Here is a 21,544-nt window from a genome sequence, read left to right on the forward strand (position 1 = left end):
ACTTGTGACCATTTACCTCAGCTTTCCATGTTCGGTTAGATCTCCATCAGCATGTAAAATGGCTGTTAAAAGCCGCAATGTGGAGGTTCCAGATTTACTAAGGTTATTTTTCATTCCCAATAACCAGCGCACCATCATCTTAATTGCCTGAATCTAGATGAATGAAAAATTCAGATTTTGTTTCTGTAATACATGTAGTAACACATACAGTGTTATTTTATAACTTATCAATTGGAAATGAGTTATGAATGAAGTTATATATTATATAAGAGGGTTGATGTATTCTCTTGTTTGGAAGTAGAGGTGGTATTTTACTTGTGGGAAACCATGAATGAGAAGGGGTTGTCCAAGTATAGTAGAAAACCCCTTTAAGGCTAGCTTTACGTGTCTGTATGGCAGTGTGCATGGACCAGTTTCCAGACCGGTCGTTGGTCTCCTGAAAGCCTATGAGTCTGTCTGTCCGGGATACGGGACTCACAACCAGTCTGGAAACCAAAAATGCAGATGTGTGAAGCCAGTTCAACGGTGTAGAAAATCTACATAGAGATTAGGCATATAAAACAGACCATTTATAATCAAAAGCATTGGATAGACGTTATAATTAGGGATGGGCGGACCCCTGGATGTTCGGGTCCGGCCGAAAGGTTAAAAAAAAAAAAAAAAGTTCAGGTTTGGGTACCAGAACAGTACCGGGACCCGATCTACTTGAATGGGGGGCCCAAACATCCAGTATTTGCTACGCTGTCATGTGCATGATGTGACAATACTGGCGCTTTGCCAGACTCTTGTGGCGGCAAGTGGGAAGTCTCATGGCGCAGCACTGAACTCAGAGTTCATCGGGAGAATTGAAAAACTGCGCCTGACTGTGTTCTCCAGTCTCTTGGAGGGGGGAGGACATTCTCTCCTTCACAAGACTATTTCTCACGGTGGTCTCACCACGGTCCCCACAGTTCAGGGCTGGGAACGCAGAAGCTCATTCACTAGTGGGTCTCGGCCTGGACGGTCGCATCTTGGCACCGTTCAGGTTGGAAACTATTTATCCCCAGACATGGATTACAGCATGGGACAGAACGACGGACAGGTGAGGGATATGGTTGTTTTTCATTTCTATTTTATTACAGGAGATGAGGGATTCAATGGAATAGGCATTAGATAAGTATAACTGTGTTTATTTTTAAATAAAAACATAAAAGTGCGGGGTTTTTTATATTACAAATAAAAGATTTTAATCTTGCTGTGTGTTTATTTACAATATAATTATATGATTAGCAATGGATAGGTGTCTTATAGATGCCTCCTCATTAGTAATCCGTGGTCTTGATGACAACGGGCAATACAAAGGTGACATCAACCCCACAAATACAGTATGAACTACACTTGCCACTGTCAGGGCAAGTGAGAAGAGCAGGGCAAAGCGCCAGAATCAGGACATCTAATAGGGTTAAGTTCGGGGTCCGTACCGAACCCACGCCTTTTATTTTAACCCCTTCATGACCCAGCCTATTTTGACCTTAAAGACCTTGCCGTTTTTTGCAATTCTGACCAGTGTCCCTTTATGAGGTAATAACTCAGGAACGCTTCAATGGATCCTAGCGGTTCTGAGATTGTTTTTTCGTGACATATTGGGCTTCATGTTAGTGGTAAATTTAGGTCAATAAATTCTGTGTTTATTTGTGATAAAAACGGAAATTTGGCGAAAATTTTGAAAATTTCGCAATTTTCACATTTTGAATTTTTATTCTGTTAAACCAGAGAGGTATGTGACACAAAATAGTTAATAAATAACATTTCCCACACGTCTACTTTACATCAGCACAATTTTGGAAACAAAATTTTTTTTTGCTAGGAAGTTATAAGGGTTAAAATTTGACCAGCGATTTCTCATTTTTACAACGAAATTTACGACACCATTTTTTTTAGGGACCACCTCACATTTGAAGTCAGTTTGAGGGGTCTATATGGCTGAAAATACCCAAAAGTGACACCATTCTAAAAACTGCACTCCTCAAGGTGCACAAAACCACATTCCAGAAGTTTATTAACCCTTCAGGTGCTTCACAGCAGCAGAAGCAACATGGAAGGAAAAAATGAACATTTAACTTTTTAATCACAAAAATGATTTTTCAGCAACAATTTTTGTATTTTCCCAATGGTAAAAGGAGAAACTGAACCACGAAAGTTATTGTCCAATTTGTCCTGAGTACGCTGATACCTCATATGTGGGGGTAAACCACTGTTTTGGCGCACGGCAGGGCTTGGAAGGGAAGGAGCGCCATTTGACTTTTTGAATGAAAAATTGGCTGCACTCTTTAGCGGACACCATGTCAAGTTTGGAGAGCCCCCGTGTGCCTAAAAATTGGAGCTCCCCAACAAGTGACCCCATTTTGGAAACTAGACGCCCCAAGGAACTTATCTAGATGCATAGTGAGCCCTTTAAACCCCCAGCTACTTCACAAATTTATCCGTAAAAATGAAAAAGTACTATTTTTTCACAAAAAAAATTCTTTTAGCCTCAATTTTTTCATTTTCACATGGACAACAGGATAAAATGGATCCTAAAATTTTTTTGGGAAATTTGTCCTGAGCATACCGATACCTCACATGTGGGGGTAAACCACTGTTTGGGCACATGGTAAGGCTCGGAAGGGAAGGAGCGCCATTTGACTTTTTGAATGAAAAATTATCTCCATCGTTAGCGGACACCATGTCGCGTTTGGAGAGAGCCTGTGTGCTTAAACATTGGAGCTCCCCCACAAGTGACCCCATTTTGGAAACTGGACCCCCCAAGGAACTTATCTAGATGCCTAGTGAGCACTTTAAACCCTCAGGTGCTTCACAAATTGATCCGTAAAAATGAAAAAGTACTTTTTTTTCACAAAAAAATTCTTTTCGCCTCAATTTTTTCATTTTCACATAGGCAATAGGATAAAATGGATCCTAAAATTTGTTGAGCAATTTCTCCCGAGTACGCCGATACCTCATATGTGGGGGTAAACCATTGTTTGGGCACACGTCAGGGCTCGGAAGGGAAGGCACGCCTTTTGACTTTTTGAATGGAAAATTAGCTCCATTTGTTAGCGGACACCATGTCGCATTTGGAGAGCCCCTGTGTGCCTATGCAATGGAGCTCCCCCACAAGTGACCCCATTTTGGAAACTAGACCCCCCAAGGAACTTATCTAGATGCATACTGAGCACTTTAAACCCCCAGGTGCTTCACTGAAGTTTATAATGCAGGGCCATGAAAATAAAAAATAATTTTTCTTTTCTCAAAAATGATTTTTTAGCCTGGAATTTCCTATTTTGCCAATGGTAATAGGAGAAATTGGACCACAAATGTTGTTGTCCAGTTTGTCCTGAGTACGCAGATACCCCATATGTGGGGGTAAACCACTGTTTGGGCGCACGGCAGGGCTCAGAAGGGAAGGCACGCCATTTGGCTTTTTAAATGGAAAATTAGCTCCAATCATTAGCGGACACCATGTCGCGTTTGGAGAGCCCCTGTGTGCCTAAACATTAGAGATCCCCCACAAATGACCCCATTTTGGAAACTAGACCCCCAAAGGAACTAATCTAGATGTGTGGTGAGCACTTTGAACCCTCAAGTGCTTCACAGAAGTTTATAACGCAGAGCCATAAAAAAAAAAAAAAAATTCTTTTCTCAAAAATGATTTTTTTAGCCCGCAATTTTTTATTTTCGCAAGGGTAACAGGAGAAATTTGACCCCAAAAGTTGTTGTCCAGTTCCTCCTGAGTACGCTGATACCCAATGTGTGGGAGTAAACCACTGTTTAGGCACATGCTGGGGCTCGGAAGTGAAGTAGTGACGTTTTGAAATGCAGACTTTGATGGAATGCTCTTCGGGCGTCACGTTGCTTTTGCAGAGCCCCTGATGTGGCTAAACAGTAGAAACCCCCACAAGTGACCCCATTTTGGAAACTAGACCCCGAAAGGAACTTATCTAGATGTGAGGTGAGCACTTTGAACCCCCAAGTGCTTCACAGAAGTTCATAACACAGAGCAGTGAAAATAATAAATACGTTTTCTTTCCTCAAAAATAATTTTTTAGCCCAGAATTTTTTATTTTCCCAAGGGTTACAGGAGAAATTGGACCACAAATGTTGTTGTCCAGTTTCTCCTGAGTAAGCGGATACCCCATGTGTGGGGGTAAACCACTGTTTGGGCACACGTGGGGCCTCAGAAGGGAAGTAGTGACTTTTGAAATGCAGACTTTGATGGAATGGTCTGCGGGCGTCACGTTGCGTTTGCAGAGCCCCTGGTGTGCCTAAACAGTAGAAACCCCACACAAGTGACCCCATTTTGGAAACTCGACCCCCCCAAGGAACTTATCTAGATATGTGGTGAGCACTTTGAACCCCCAAGTGCTTCACAGACGTTTACAACGCAGAGCCGTGAAAATAAAAAATCATTTTTCTTTCCTCAAAAATGATGTTTTAGCAAGCAATTTTTTATTTTCTCAAGGGTAACAGGAGAAATTGGACCCCAGTAATTGTTGCGCAGTTTGTCCTGAGTATGCTGGTACCCCATATGTGGGGGTAAACCACTGTTTGGGCACACGTCGGGGCTCGGAAGTGAGGGAGCACCATTTGACTTTTTGAATACAAGATTGGCTGGAATCAATGGTGGCGCCATGTTGCGTTTGGAGACCCCTGATGTGCCTAAACAGTGGAAACCCCTCAATTCTAACTCCAACACACCCCTAAACCTTATCCCAACTGTAGCCGTAACCCTAATCACAACCCTAACCCCAACACACCCGTAACCCCAACACACCCCTAACCCTAACCACAACCCTAATTCCAACCCAACTCTAGCCCTAAGGCTATGTGCCAACGTTGCGGATTCGTATGAGATTTTTCAGCACCATTTTTGAAAAATCCGCGGGTAAAGGGCACTGCGTTTTACCTGCGGATTTTCCGCGGATTTCCAGTGTTTTTTGTCCGGATTTCACCTGCGGATTCCTATTGAGGAACAGGTGTAAAACGCTGCGGAATCCGCACAAAGAATTGACATGCTGCGGAAAATACAACGCAGCGTTCCCGCGCGGTATTTTCCGCACCATGGGCACAGCGGATTTGGCTTTCCATATGTTTACATGGTACTGTAAACCTGATGGAACACTGCTGCGGATCCGCAGCGGCCAATCCGCACCGTGTGCACATAGCCTAATTCTAAAGGTATGTGCACACGCTGCGGAAAACGCTGCGGATCCGCAGCAGTTTCCCATGAGTTTACAGTTCAATGCAAACCTATGGGAAACAAAAATCGCTGTACACATGCTGCAGAAAAACTGCACGAAAACGCAGCGGTTTACATTCCGCAGCATGTCACTTCTTTCTGCGGATTCCGCAGCGGTTTTACAACTGCTCAAATAGAAAATCGCAGTTGTAAAACCGCATTGAAATGCGCAGAAAAAACATGGTAAATCCGCCATAAATCCGCAGCGGTTTAGCACTGCGGATTTATCAAATCCGCAGCGGAAAAATCCGCAGAGGACCAGAATACGTGTGCACATCCCGAACCCTAACCCTACCCCTAATCCTAGTTCTTACCCCAACCTTAGTGGAAAAAAAAAATTTATTTTTTTTATTGTCCCTACCTATGGGGGTGACAAAGGGGGGGGGTCATTTACTTTTTTTTTTATTTTGATCACTGAGATCAGTGATCAAAATTCACTCTGGAACGAATCTGCCGGCCGGCAGATTCGGCGGGCGCACTGCACATGCGCCCGCCATTTTGGAAGATGGCGGCGCCCAGGAAAGGAGACGGACGGTCCCCGGGAGGCCAGGTAAGTATAAGGGGGGGGAGATCAGGGCACGGGGGGGAAGCGTCGGAGCACGGGGGGGTGGATCGGAACACGGGGGGGTGGATTGGAGCACGGAGTAGCGGATCGCTGTGCGGGCGGGTGGATCGGAGCACGGGGGGGATCGCTGTGCGGGGGGGATCGCTGTGCGGGGGGGGATCGGAGTGCGGGGGGGGTTTGATTGGAGCACGGGGGGTGTGATTGGAGCACGGGGGGTGTGATTGGAGCACGGGGGGAGCGGGCAGGAGGACGGGGGAGCGGAGCACAGGACCGAGGGGAGCGGACCACAGATCGGGGGGCTGGGGGGGCGATCGGAGGGGTGGGGTGGGTTCACATTAGTGTGTCCAGCCATGGCTGATGATATTGCAGCATCGGCCATGGCTGGATTGTATTATTTCACCATTTTTTTAGGTGAAATATTACAAATCGCTCTGATTGGCAGTTTCACTTTCAACAGCCAATCAGAGCGATCGTAGCCACGAGGGGGTGAAGCCACCCCCCCCTGGGCTAAACTACCACTCCCCCTGTCCCTGCAGATCAGGTGAAATGGGAGTTAACCCTTTCACCCGATCTGTAGGGACGCGATCTTTCCATGACGCATATGCTGCGTCATGGGTCGGAATGGCACAGACTTTCATGACGCAGCGTATGCGTCAAAGGTCGGGAAGGGGTTAAAATTATTTATTTACCGTATATACCCGAGTATAAGCCGAGATTTTCAGCCCATTTTTTTAGGCTAAAAGTGCCCCTATCGGCTTATTCTCGAGTCATTGTCCCAGGGGGTCGGCGGGGTGCGTGGAACAGCAGCTGTCACATCATACTCACCTGCTCCCGGCGCGGTCCCTGCTTCTCAGATTGTTTCTGACGCCAGCAGCTTGTTCCTGTGTTCAGCGGTCACATGGTACTGCTCATTAAAGTAATCAATATGGAAACTACTCCACTCCCATTGGGGGAGGGGGAGCCATGCAATATTCACCTGTCCCCGTTCCACCGCCGGGCTCAATCTTCTGCGTCCTATGGCTGTGACGTTTAGGTCAGAGGGCGCGATGACGTGGTTAATGCGCGCCCTCTGCCTGAACAGTCACTGGAGAGACCCGGAAGACAGCGGCGCACGGCGGTGGAACGGGTACAGGTGAATATCCAAAGTGTCGGCGGCCTGAGCGACGAGAGGCGAGTATGTCATTTTTTTATAATCGCAGCAGCAACATATGGGACATAATATGCTATGGAGCATCTTATGAGGCCATCAACCTTTGTGCATCATTATATGGGGCATAATATGCTATGGAGCATCTCATGGGCCCATCAACCTTTGTGCAGCATTATCTGGAGCATAATATGCTATGAAGCATCTTATGGGGCCATCAACCTTTTCGCAGCATTACATGGGGCATAATATGCTATGGAGCATCTTATGGGGCCATTCAACCTTTGCGCAGCATTATATGGGGCATAATATTCTATGGAGCATCTTAACCTTTTATGCAGAATTATATGGGGCATATTTTAATATGGAGCATCTTATGGGGCCCATCATGAACTTTATGAAGCGTCTTATGGGGAGTATTTTGTATGGAGCATCTTATGGGGCCCATCATAAACTGTATGGAGCATTATATGGGGCTCCTGATTCAATATGGATATTCAAAAACACAACCTACTGATGTCTCAATCAATTTTACGTTTATTGGTATCTATTTTTATTTTTGAAATTTACCAGTAGCTGCTGCATTTACCACCCTAGGCTTATACTCGAGTCAATACGTTTTCCCAGTTTTTTGTGTCAAAATAAAAGGTCTCTGCTTATACTCAGTATACGGTAAATGGAAAAAAAGTGTGGGGATCCCACTATTCTTGATGACCAGCGTTGCCAACGCCGATACCTGATGGCTTCATCCTGCAACTGTCAGTTTTGCCTGGCTGGTTATCAAAAATACAGCTGAACCCACAACGTTTTTTTCTTTCTCATTATTTAAAGTGCAGGCGCCGGCTGATGAATACCCCCATCAGTTGCCACCTGCTCTGGCTGTTATTAGCGGCAGCAGACACTGGCTGATGTGTGCAGTAGTCCAATCAGCTGACGCCAGTGACCGGATGTAAACTTTTTACCTTAGATCACAGATGCGGGCTCAGATTGTCATTTGACAGCATGGGAACAGGGGCTAACTGACTGGGGGTAATGATTTTACAGCCGATCAGAGGCAGCGTATGCCTCACTGCCATGTACATAACTGCGTGGCAAACACTGGATTTTCGGGCCTCCCATTCACTTGATGGTACACAAACTTTTTGTTTTTTTACTGTTTGTCAGAACCCAAACATCCTGGGGTCCACCTATCTCTGAAGTTTGTGTTCGGAGTCTGTGCCCAAACAGTAGGTGTTCGGTACGAACCCCAAACTTTACTGTTCAAGTTCGCCCATCTCTAGTTATAATCAGTTCACTGGATGATTGGAGCAAAATAAAAAAAATAAAAATGATGCACATTTCCTTTATGCTGTAACAATCACGTCTTGGGAGGACACAGGAGGAAAATTTCAGTTAAGTTATAGGAGTTTACTCACCTTAACTAAAGTTTCCTGTGAAACTTCATCATCAGTCACCCAGAGCTTGGTGGTCTTTCTACCTGGACACTAATGAGTAGAGCAAGATATTTACAATATGAAAAGAGATAATTTTTATATATTTTCTCTTCAAAAACCATACACTCCACATGCAGACAGGTATTCCCTCCTGAGCCATGAAGGGCTGAGACAGGAATACTCATCATTCTCTGCTAACACATTCCCTATAAATCTCTACATCTCGTGTACAGTCATGGCCAAAATTTTTGAGAATGACACCAAAATTATATTTTCACATGATCTGCTGCCCTCTGGTTTTTATTAGTGTTTGTCTGATGTTTATATCACATACAGAAATATAATTGCTTTCATATTATGAGTACCAATAGGTTATATTGTCAGTTAGAATGAGTTAATGCAGCAAGTCAATATTTGCAGTGTTGACCCTTCTTCTTCAAAACCTCTGCAATTCTCCCTGGCATGCTCTCAATCAACTTCTGGACCAAATCCTGATTGATAGCAGTCCATTCTTGCATAATCAATGCTTGCATTTTGCCAGAATTTGTTGGTTTTTGTTTGTCCACCCGTCTCTTGATGATTGACCACAAGTTCTCAATGGGATTAAGATCTGGGGAGTTTCCAGGCCATGGACCCAAAATCTCTATGTTTTGTTCCATGAGCCATTTAGTTATCACCTTTGTTTTATGGCAAGGTGCTCAATCATGCTGGAAAAGGCATTGTTGGGCGCCAAACTGCTCTTGGACGGTTGGGAGAAGTTGCTCTTGGAGGACATTCTGGTACCATTCTTTATTCATGGCTGTATTTTTAGGCAAGACTGTGAGTGAGCCGATTCCCTTGGCTGAGAAGCAACCCCACACATGAATGGTTTCAGGATGCTTTGCAGTTGGCATGAGACAAGACTGGTGGTATCGCTCACCTCTTCTTCTCCGAATAAGCTGTTTTCCAGATGTCCCAAACAATCGAAAAGGGGATTCATCAGAGAAAATGACTTTGCCCCAGTCCTCAGCAGTCCACTCCCCGTACCTTTTGCACAATATCAGTCAGTCCCTGATGTTTTTTCTGGAGAGAAGTGGCTTCTTTGCTGCCCTCCTTGAAACCAGGCCTTGCTCAAAGGGTATGTTCACACGTTCCTGATTTCCATCCTTTTTTTTTCAGGACTGTTTTTTAAAAAACTGCAGCTCTTGGCAGAAAACGCAGGTCCTTTTTTTGGTCCTTTTTTTGTCCTTTTTTCATGCGTTTTTTGATCCTTTTTTTGATCCTTTTTTTAATGCAGTTTTCTATGCAGTTAAAATGGCTGAAAATACCCTACCCCTAACCCTACCCCTACCCTTAGTGGAAAAAAAAAAAAAAATTCTTAATTTTTTTTTATTGTCCCTACCTATGGGGGTGACAAAGGGGGGGGGGGGTGTCATTTACTATTTTTTTTATTTTGATCACTGAGATATAACCTATCTCAGTGATCAAAATGCAGTTTGGAACGAATCTGCCGGCCGGCAAATTCGGCGGGCGCACTGCGTATGCGCCCGCCATTTTGCAAGATGGCTGCGCCCAGGGAGAAGACGGCCGGACGGACACCGGGTAAGTATAAGGGGGGGAGATTAGGGCACGGGGGGGGGGGCATAGAAGCACTGGGGGGGGCATCGGAGCACGGGGCGGTGGGATTGGAGCACGGGGGGCGGGATCGGAGCACGGGGGGGGGGGGGGGCAGCCACACTCCGCCCATGCACTTCCGCCCGCTTCCCCGCACTTCCTGCTGCAGCAGTTCGGCACCACAAACCGCAGTAAAACCCGCAGATATTTTTTTCATCTGCGGGTTTTACTGCGGGTTTGACCTCACAATGGAGGTCAATGGGTGCAGAACCGCTGCGGCTCCGAAAAAAGAAGTGACATGGTACTTCTTTTTTCCCGCAGCTATTCAGCGCGGGTTTTTTTTTTGATTTTCCGCATTGTGGGCACAGCAGTTCCTGTTTTCCATAGGGTACAATGTAATGTACCCTTCATGGAAAACAGCTGCGGACCCGCAGCGGGAAAATCGTGGCAATTCCGCATGAAAAAAAGGATCGTGTGAACATGGCCAAAGAGTCTCCGCCTCACAGTGCGTGCAGAAGCACTCACACCAGCCTGCTGCCATTCCTGAGCAAGCTCGGCACTGCTGGTAGTCCGATCCCGCATCTGAAACAGTTTTAAGATACGGTCCTGGCGCTTGCTGGTCTTTCTTGGGCGCCCTGGAGCCTTTTTGACAACAATGGAAGCTCTCTCCTTGAAGTTCTTGATGCGATAGATTGTTGACTGAGGTGCAATCTTTGTAGCTGCGATACTCTTCCCTGTTAGGCAATTTTTTTGCAGTGCAATGATGGCTGCACGTGTTTCTTTAGAGATAGCCATGGTTAACTGAAGAGAAACAACGATACCAAGCACCGGCCTCCTTTTAAAGTGTCCAGTGATGTCATTCTTACTTAATCATGACTGATTGATCGCCAGCCCTGTCCTCATCAACACCCACACCTGTGTTAATGGATCAATCACTAAAACGATGTTAGCTGCTCCTTTTAAGGCAGGACTGCAACGATGTTGAAATGTGTTTTGGGGGTTAAAGTTCATTTTCTGGGCAAATATTGACTTTGCAAGTACAGTAATTGCTGTTAAGCTGATCACTCTGACATTCAGGAGTATATGCAAAATGCCATTAGAAAAAATGAAGCAGTAGACTTTGGAAAAATTAATATTTGTCTCATTCTCAAAATTTTTGTCCATGACTGTACACGTTCTTACACCCACTACAAATACTTTCCGAAGGGTTTACACCTCCATTAGCCTGATGTCTTAATAGTTTGTATGTTCTTAAATGGAAAAAAAGTGATGACCGTATTACAAATTGCTAAATGGGTAAAAAAAAATAAATAAATAAATAAAATAGATTTTTTTTTTGAGCAAGTGATTCACCAATTTACTTTTTATTCATTCTTACACAGAATACTGGTTCATTGTGGCTGATATTCAATTTATTCATGATAATAGCCAGAAAATTATAAAGATTAAAATTAAAACTGCAGTGCACCCTCTGTTCACTGAAACAGTCAGGTACAGAATAAACATGAAAATGTCATCAGCTAAACACAGGGTCACATGTAAGGGGCCCACCACTTTGATTGTTGCAGCGGCTGTCAAATTAAACTGATTACTTATTGTTCGTAATAAGGCCTTTAAGAATAAGCAATCAATTTATACACATTTAGTTGAAATTTATTTTACAACAGCTGCAATTGTCAGGATGCAGCTGTGCAGCGAACATGCCAACCTTAAAGGGAACCTGTCACCAGGTTTGGCCGATATAAGATACGGCCATCACCTTTCAGGGCTGATATACAGCATTCCATAATGCTGTAGATAAGCCCCCGATCTGACCTGCAAGAGAAGAAAAATAAGTTTTATTACACTCACCTGCAGGGCGGTCTGGTCCGATGGGTGTCGCAGGTCCTGCTCCGGCGCCTCCCATCTTCTTGCGACACCCATCGGACGGGAACGCCCAACAGGTGAGTGGTCGGATCGGGGGGCTTATCTACAGCATTATAGAATGCTGTACATAAGCCCTGAAAAGCAGTGGTCTTAACTCGTATTGGCCAAATCTGGTGACAGGTTCTCTTTAATGTGTGACTGTACCCCAAGAAAATACAAGAGTTAAACACCTATAGGAAAATACCAATATAAAACCTAAACAAATGTATATGCTGAAATGTATCCTTTTTGGATCATATATGAATAAAAGAGGAAGGATTGAAAAAATATGAATCACACAATGAAGGCGTGGTGCTACACAATATAAATACAACAGAAAAGAAAAATATAAATTTTAGAAAAATTGTATAATCAATAACGCAAGTAATGAATTGCATTAAAAGGAACAATTCACCTCCAATATCATTACTTACCTGCAGATAGTTTAAATCCTGTGTAGACGGCTTGTTTGAGCAGCAGCTGCAGTGAGAAGATGACATTTTTTGACCCCCTGCAGCCCCTCTTTTCCAGTCATCAGGACGGTGCAAGGAGCCGTCACAGTCTCCACTCCATACATCGCTGTAATCACACCCCCGACACATTGACTAATAGCCTGTTCTGAACACATCGTACACATGTATGTTGAAGAGCTGGCTGTCACAGTGCCAGGGAGTGATTACAGCTGCACTTACTATGCATTGAGTGGAGACTAACAGTTCACTGCACAGCCCAGATGGCTGGAAGTGAGAGGCTGCAGGGAGGAAATATCTTTTTCTCCCTGGAGCTACTGCTCCAGTGAGACAGCTAAACAAGATTTACTTGAGGTAAATTGTGTTTTTTTGTAGGCAGCAAGTCTCCTTTAAACAGTTACACAATAGAACCATAGATACAGTGGGGCAAAAAAGTATTTAGTCAGTCAGCAATAGTGCAAGTTTCACCACTTAAAAAGATGAGAGGCGTCTGTAATTTACATCATAGGTAGACCTCAACTATGGGAGACAAACTGAGAAAAAAAAATCCAGAAAATCACATTGTCTGTTTTTTTTAACATTTTATTTGCATATTATGGTGGAAAATAAGTATTTGGTCAGAAACAAAATTTCATCTCAATACTTTGTAATATATCCTTTGTTGGCAATGACAGAGGTCAAATGTTTTCTGTAAGTCTTCACAAGGTAGCCACACACTGTTGTTGGTATGTTGGCCCATTCCTCCATGCAGATCTCCTCTAGAGCAGTGATGTTTTTGGCTTTTCGCTTGGCAACACGGACTTTCAACTCCCTCCAAAGGTTTTCTATAGGGTTGAGATCTGGAGACTGGCTAGGCCACTCCAGGACCTTGAAATGCTTGTTACGAAGCCACTCCTTCGTTGCCCTGGCGGTGTGCTTTGGATCATTGTCATGTTGAAAGACCCAGCCACATTTCATCTTCAATGCCCTTGCTGATGGAAGGAGGTTTGCACTCAAAATCTCACGATACATGGCCCCATTCATTCTTTCATGTACCCGGATCAGTCGTCCTGGCCCCTTTGCAGAGAAACAGCCCCAAAGCATGATGTTTCCACCACCATGCTTTACAGTAGGTATGGTGTTTGATGGATGCAACTCAGTATTCTTTTTCCTCCAAACACGACAAGTTGTGTTTCTACCAAACAGTTCCAGTTTGGTTTCATCAGACCATGGGACATTCTCCCAAAACTCCTCTGGATCATCCAAATGCTCTCTAGCAAACTTCAGACGGGCCCAGACATGTACTGGCTTAAGCAGTGGGACACGTCTGGCACTGCAGGATCTGAGTCCATGGTGGCGTAGTGTGTTACTTATGGTAGGCCTTGTAACATTGGTCCCAGCTCTCTGCAGTTCATTCACTAGGTCCCCCCGCATGGTTCTGGGATTTTTGCTCACCGTTCTTGTGATCATTCTGACCCCACGGGGTAGGATTTTGCGTGGAGCCCAAGATCGAGGGAGATTATCAGTGGTCTTGTATGTCTTCCATTTTCTAATTATTGCTCCCACTGTTGATTTCTTCACTCCAAGCTGGTTGGCTATTGCAGATTCAGTCTCCCCAGCCTGGTGCAGGGCTACAATTTTGTTTCTGGTGTCCTTTGACAGCTCTTTGGTCTTCACCATAGTGGAGTTTGGAGTCAGACTGTTTGAGGGTGTGCACAGGTGTCTTTTTATACTGATAACAAGTTGAAAAAGGTGCCATTACTACAGGTAATGAGTGGAGGAAAGAGGAGACTCTTAAAGAAGAAGTTACCGGTCTCTGAGAGCCAGAAATCTTGATTGTTTGTTTCTGACCAAATACTTATTTTCCACCATAATATGCAAATAAAATGTTAAAAAAACAGACAATGTGATTTTCTGGATTTTTTTTTTCTCAGTTTGTCTCCCATAGTTGAGGTCTACCTATGATGTAAATTACAGACGCCTCTCATCTTTTTAAGTGGTGGAACTTGCACTATTGCTGACTGACTAAATACTTTTTTGCCCCACTGTATATACAGCCTTCAAAACGGAATGGCCACGTAACTCCAGGGCTCCCCAAGCCTTTTCTATGACACCCTTCTGATGGCGCCTACAAGAGCACGTCATCACATACACGCGCCACTTGCCAGAATAGCAGAAGTGGAACTGTGCCTGCAGGGGATCTTTTTATTTTTTTTATAAAATAAAATGAATTAAATGTGTGTTGGGAGGGGGAAGCAATTGATGATGAATTGAGACTGGGAGCTGGGAAACAGCAAATGGTGATGGTTTAAGGGAGGGGGAGAGCAAATGATGAATTGGGGGTGGGTCCTGTTACTGTGCAGGGCGGAATTGTGTCACTTTTCTTCATCTGACAGTGTAGAATTTGGGGAAAAGTTGGGAATGTGCTCTTACAGCGGTGCTCTAGATAATTGTGTGTTATTTTCTGCAGTGATGAGTCCTGGCTGGAGGAAGTGATGGTGGTCTGCACTGGATGAAGAAGAAAAGCAAAAATGAAGGACCAACTACAGACGTCACTGGTGAGTTCGTGTATTAGGCTACTTTCACACTAGCGTCGGAATCTCCCCGTCGCAATGCATAGGGCAGAGATTCCGACGCTAGCGTTTGACGCACTGCACAACGGGGGCAGCGGATGCATTTCTCCGGCGCATCCGCTGCCCCATTGTGAGGTGGGGGCGGTCCATCAGGAGCAAAAAACGTTACATGTAACGTTTTTTGCTCCCGGCGGTCCGCCACAACACGGCGCAACCGTCGCACGACGGTTGCGACGTGTGGCAAAGCGTCGCTAATGTTAACTTATGGGGCAAAAACGCATCCTGCAAACAACTTTGCAGGATGCGTTTTTTTGCCATAAACGACGCATTGCGACGTCTGGCAAAAAACGCCAGTGTGAAAGTAGCCTTACCTGTACACTTACATGATATACAGGTCTCGTGTGTATAATATGTCACCGGTGATCCCTATATTACCGTTACACTTACATTATACACATAGCTCCTGTGTATAAGGTCACTGTTCACTGTACTTAACCTGTACACGGACACGATATACAGAGTTCCTGTGTGTAATGACAATGGTGCGTCAGTGTACTACCTGTACACTGACACTATATACTGTGTACTATGTACAGGGCTCCTGTGTATAATGGCACTTATGATAATATTAGTGCTGTTTTTTTAATTTTTTTTATTAATGATCAGTATTGTAGTGTTTGGTCACTATGCAGTGATAATATGTGGTATGGTCATGGTGTGGCTGTATTTCTTCCTTGCATGTGGTATTATTCATTCACTATGTGGTGGTAATACGTGGTCCGGCCATGGTGTAATGGTATTTATTCCTTGTATGTGGTATTATTGATCATTTTAAAAAAATAAATAAAAATCTACCTAAAAAGAGTATTAGATATTTTAACAAATGTTTAATAGGTTACAGATGAGTAGGGCCCTGCCAAAAATAGTTTACTTTGTCGTGGTGACAGATTGTAAAAAAGTCTTTTGGCCAAATTAAAAGCTGCTAGCTATGCATGTGATCTGGTGTGATATGGAACTGTTAATGTGTGATTGGTGAGGACGTGGCGCAGGAGTTATTTATTTATTTTTATTAAAGAGTTGGGGGTGGGATTGTGGTAGGTTCGAGGGGTGAAGGCAGAGCTGGGTAGAGCCTGGGCAGAGTTTCAAGTGGGCCCGAAAATGTTGAAAGTATGGGGCCCCAAAATTCCTGGTGGCAACGCAGGTAATTACCGAAGGCGCTAATGAACAAGCAGCCAATATGATTTTTAAGGTATATAATAGAGTGCAAAGGAAAATAATTGAATGAGAATACACACAGTGTGACAACAGCATAATCTTAGGCTGGGTTCAGAACGGCATAATTAACGGTCCAAATACAGACTACAGGTCTCCCAACCCGAACTTACAGCTTCATATGTATCCATGAGACTGGTGATTTGGGTCAGAAGAAATAGCCCAGGTATTGAAGTCCATATACTGACTGTGAAATAATCCTGACTGAGCTCAGTCATTACTGATTACAGATGATTTTTTTCTTTTTTAATTTCTCCCCCTTCGCTTTATTTTTAGTCTACCGTATTTAATGGTGTATAAGACGACTGGGCGTATAAGACGACCCCCAACTTTTCCAGTTAAAATATAAAATCTTCTAAAAAGGCGGGGGTTGTCTTATATGCCGGGTGTCGTCTTATAGGGTGGGTGCGGAGCAATCTGCGGTCGAAGTATATAGTGGGGGGGAGTGGTCCCGATGACGAGGTGAGGGAGCGCCTCACCAGGAAGGTGTAAGTGAAGCAAACTGTCAGCGTCTGGGATGCCACGGGGTATGCAAAAAAGAGAGAGAGCGGTGCTGTGCCTAAAAAAAACACTCCTCTTTCACTAATCTGGCTCACCCTTGTATCCTATTATCTCCTTCTCTGCCTCTGCTTCACTTACACCTTCCCGGTGAGGTGCCCTCTCACCTCGTCATTGGGGTCGCTCCCCCCACAATATGCAGCGACCGCAGATTACTCCGCACCTGCCCTATAAGACGACACCTGGCGTATAAGACGATACCCGACTTTTGAGAAGATTTTCAAGGGTTAAAAAGTAGTCTTATACGCCAGAAAATACAGTACTTATATTGTGTATATCAGTCTTCCCTTTGGAACATTGCTCCCTCATGGTTTGATTTATCTTTTTTAATCCTTTCCCTTTTTAATCATGAACAATCAATAAAGAAATACATTTTTATAGAAGTTCATTTCGGGTTTATTTTCGTATTTTTATACGGTTGATTGTGTACCAATATTGAAGCAACACCCTCTGCTGACATGTCCAAATACTCAGGGATCATTCAGACGTCTGTATAAATCGGTCCCAGTATGGAATGGTGGCGGCTCTCCCAACCAGAGCATGACAGCCTCGTAGAAATATATGACGCCATCATGCTCCGGTCAGGAGACCTCTGCCTGTCCGTAAACAGACCGATCTGCACACACATTTGAATTGGCCCCTAGGAGCCATATAGATTGAAAACAAATGAAAATCTGATCCAACACAATGACGAAAATCCGTCATCTCCCTGCATATGGGTACAGAGCGGGCTGTCAGTCAGTGCCAGGGCATGCTTACAGATGCTGCTCAGTATGTATTGAAGCAGCAACGGCTGCGCCTCTATGACTGAAAGCCACGGTCTGAGAGAAATAACGTTCATTTCTTGATTGTAGCCAAACTTTCATTGTGGCGTCCACACAGCTTTAGAACACTGTTAACCTGCAGATTAAGCCCGTCTCCGCAGGTTAATAGCCTTTACGGACTCAACAGGTTCGTTTTAACTGGTCTAAGGTCCCATTCACATATCTTATTTTGTTATTATTGGATACCACACAGACACATTATTCTATAGGATAGGTGCATTCCTAAGTTCGATTCAAGGACCAAACATATCTATAAATTAGTATAGGACAAAAACACACAGCAAATAAAATGTCACCTGTGTTGCATCCGTGTGCTGGTCAGTCACAGGCTGAAAACCACTTAGTAGTTGTCCTATAGTTATTATAGTGAATGAAGAATTATACATACAAAATAAAACTTACTCTGTCCGTCATTAACAAGTCCTTTACCACAAAGTTTGCTACCATAGACTTTAGAGGACCAGCAAACTGATCAGGCGCCTGCTGTGCTATGTGACCAATGGTTATGAGGGATATAACGAGCTGCTCCGGATTACTGGGGTCGAGGCTTTTGTGTAACGGCTAAAGAGGGAAATAAAAAGGTAAGGAAACCTCAGTAAGATCACATTGTAATTAGAGCACACAGACACAAATAAAAAGAAATGAAAAATTAGAAGCTCAGATCTAAAATGTTAAAACAATCTGTTAAGTTTATGTAAAAAAAAATCTTAAAATGTTATGTCAAAAAATGTGTAGCTAAAAATAACACTTGCATGAGATCAATAAGGTTGTTTTTTGCTTTTCTAGTGCAGTTCTGAGGCTCAAGGGGTTATCTGCGATGAGACAGCACCTTTAAAGGGAATCTGTCAGAACGAGTCGCCTTTCTTAAATTGTTTCTAAGGTTATGTTGCTCTCTGGAAGATAATTTCATGCACACCTTTATTTGTGCAATCTGTTTCTCCAACTCAAAAATCGCTGTTTTAATGCATACGCAAATGAGGTTTGTGTGCTCTGGGTGTGATGAGAGCACTTCTCAACACGGCTATGGAGTTGGAGAAAAATCGTAACATAGTTGGCAAGGTCGAAAAAAAAAGTCATTTGTCCATCCAGTTCAGCCTATATGCCATCAGAATAAATCCCCAGATCTACGTCCTTCTACACATCCTAATCACTGTAAGATACAATATTGTTACACTCCAGGAAGACATCCAGGCCTCTCTTGAACCCCTCGACTGAGTTCGCAATCACCACCTCCTCAGGCAAGGAATTCCATCTACTCACTGCCCTAACAGTAAAGAATCCTCTTCTATGTTGGTGGAGAAACCTTCTCTCCTCCAGACGCAGAGAATGCCCCCTTGTGCCCGTCACCTTCCTAGGTATAAACAGATCCTCGGAGAGATATTTGTATTGTCCCCTTATATACCGTATATACTCGAGTATAAGCCGACCCGAGTATAAGCCAACCCCCCTAATTTTGCCACAAAAAAACTGGGAAAACGTATTGACTCGAATATAAGCCTAGGGTGGAAAATGCAGCAGCTACCGGTGCATTTCAAAAATAAAAATAGATGCTCTATACCGTTCATTATGGCCCCATAGCTGTGCCATATAGTGCTCTGCACCGTTCATTATTGCCCCATAGCTGTGCCATATAGTGCTCTATACCGTTCATTATGGCCCCATAGCTGTGCCATATAGTGCTCTGCACCGTTCATTATTTCCCCATAGATGTACCATAGAAAGCTGTGCTATATAGTGCTCTGCACCGTTCATTATGGCCCCATAGCTGTGCCATATAGTGCTCTGCACCGTTCATTATGGCCCCATAGCTGTGCCATATAGTGCTCTGCACCGTTCATTATGGCCCCATAGCTGTGCCATATAGATGCTCTGCACCGTTCATTATTGCCCCATAGATCTACCATAGAAAGCTGTGCCATATAGTGCTCTGCACCGTTCATTATTGCCCCATAGAAAGGTGTGCCATATAGTGCTCTGCACCGTTCATTATTGCCCCATAGCTGTGCCATATAGTGCTCTGCACCGTTCATTATTGCCCCATAGCTGTGCCATATAGTGCTCTGCACCGTTCATTATTGCCCCATAGGTGTGCCATATAGAGCTCTGCACCGTTCATTCTTGCCCCATAGCTGTGCCATATAGTGCTCTGCACCGTTCATTATTGCCCCATAGCTGTGCCATATAGTGCTCTGCACCGTTCATTTTTGCCCCATAGATGCTCCGTATAAAGCTGTGCCATTGCTGCTGCTGCTGCAATAATAATAAAAAAAAAAAACACATACTCACCTCTCTTGCTTGCAGCTCCCCAGCGTCCCGTCGTCTCTCCGCACTGACTGATCAGGCAGAGGGCGGCGCGCACACTAGTACGTCATCGTGCCCTCTGACCTGAACAGTCAGTGCAAGAGGACGCGAAAACAGAGCGGCGCCCGGCGGGTGGAACGCGGACAGGTGAATATAAAATACTCATTTAGTCCTGCCGCTCCTGACGCTGTCCCTGCCTGTCACACTGTCTTCGGGTGCCGCAGCTCTTCCTGTCAGCGGTCACTGGCACCGCTCAGAGGAATGAATATGCGGCTCCACCCCTATGGGAGTGGAGTCCATATTCATTTCTCTAATGAGCGGTCCCATGTGACCGCTGAACAGGGGAAGAGCTGCGGCACCCGGAGACCGTGGGACGGGCAGGGGGAGCGTCAGGAGCGCTGGGACTAGGTGAGTATGCCTCAGCGCCCTCACCCGCCGACCCTGCCGCCCACCGTGACTCGAGTATAAGCCGAGAGGGACACTTTCAGCCCAAAAATTTGGGCTGAAAATCTCGGCTTATACTCGAATATATACGGTACTTATACATGGTTATTAGATCGCCCCACAGTCATTTTTTTTATAGACTAAATAATCCTAATTTTGCAAATCTCTCTGGGTATTCTAGTTCCCCCATCCCCTTTATTAATTTTGTTGCCCTCCTTTGTACTCGCTCTAGTTCCATTATATCCTTCCTGAGCACCGGTGCCCAAAACTGGACACAGTACTCCATGTGCGGTCTCACCAGGGATTTGTACAGAGGCAGTATAATGCTCTCATCACGTGTATCCAGACCTCTTTTAATGCACCCCATGATCTTGATTGCCTTGTCAGTCGCTGCCTGGCCCTGGCTGCTCCAGGTAAGTTTATTATTAGCTAGAATCCCCAAGTCCTTCTCCCTGTCAGATTTACCCAGTGGTTTCCCGTTCAGTGCGTAATGGTGATATTGATTCCTTCTTCCCATGTGCATAACTTTACATTTATCATTGTTAAGCCGCATCTGACACCTTTCGGCCCAAGTTTCCAACGTATCCAGATCCATCTGTAGCAGAATACTATCTTCTCTTGTATTGACTGCTTTATATAGTTTGGTATCATCTGCAAATATCGATATTTTACTGTGTAAACCTTCTACTAGATCGTTAATAAATATGTTGAAGAGAACAGTACAATTTGGTGGAATCAGAGTGGATATAAAATGGACAGAGCCCGAGTCATAAAATATATAATGCACTGCGCACAGTAGTAAAATGCAGGATGTGCTGTCAATGTTTTCATAAGAATTTGGGAGAGTTGTGAAATGTTCTATAAATGTCTGTTCTTTATCTATGGATCTCGGCTTTTAGTTGAGATGAATCTGTGCTGCACTTTATGTACATGCTCAGTAGTGATGCCATGCTGGGCAGTTGAAGTCAGAGTTGGAATTCAAGGAAATTGCGGCGTCAGAGTTGGAGGTTTGGCTTACTGACTCCACAGCATTTCTTCTCAATGCCTCAGACTCCCCAGATGTTATTATCCGTTCCTCTGCTTGACTGACAGCTCACTGTGTAGTCAAGCTAGAGACAGTCAGCAAAGGAAAATGGGGCTGGGCGGGAATACTGTTGAGAAGATCTCAACCCCATTGAGCTCTCGTGGGAGCAGCTTGATCGTATGGTACGCGAAAGGTGCCC

At 44.4% G+C, this 21,544-nt stretch overlaps 1 protein-coding gene across 1 annotated transcript in view; it reads right to left on the minus strand.

Annotated features, from left to right (window-relative positions):
* Positions 1–21,544, minus strand: part of PDS5B (PDS5 cohesin associated factor B) — a 225,703-nt gene that overhangs the window by 47,433 nt on the left and 156,726 nt on the right. Inside the window, exons 21-23 of the mRNA XM_069758991.1 lie at positions 17,979–18,137; positions 8,385–8,453; positions 17–153 (exon numbers count right to left, since the gene is read on the minus strand). Coding sequence (XP_069615092.1) covers positions 17–153; positions 8,385–8,453; positions 17,979–18,137 — 365 coding nt within the window. The remainder of the gene's footprint in view (positions 1–16; positions 154–8,384; positions 8,454–17,978; positions 18,138–21,544) is intronic.

Source organism: Ranitomeya imitator, chromosome 3 (genome assembly GCF_032444005.1).
Source record: "Ranitomeya imitator isolate aRanImi1 chromosome 3, aRanImi1.pri, whole genome shotgun sequence".
NCBI lineage: Eukaryota > Metazoa > Chordata > Amphibia > Anura > Dendrobatidae > Ranitomeya > Ranitomeya imitator.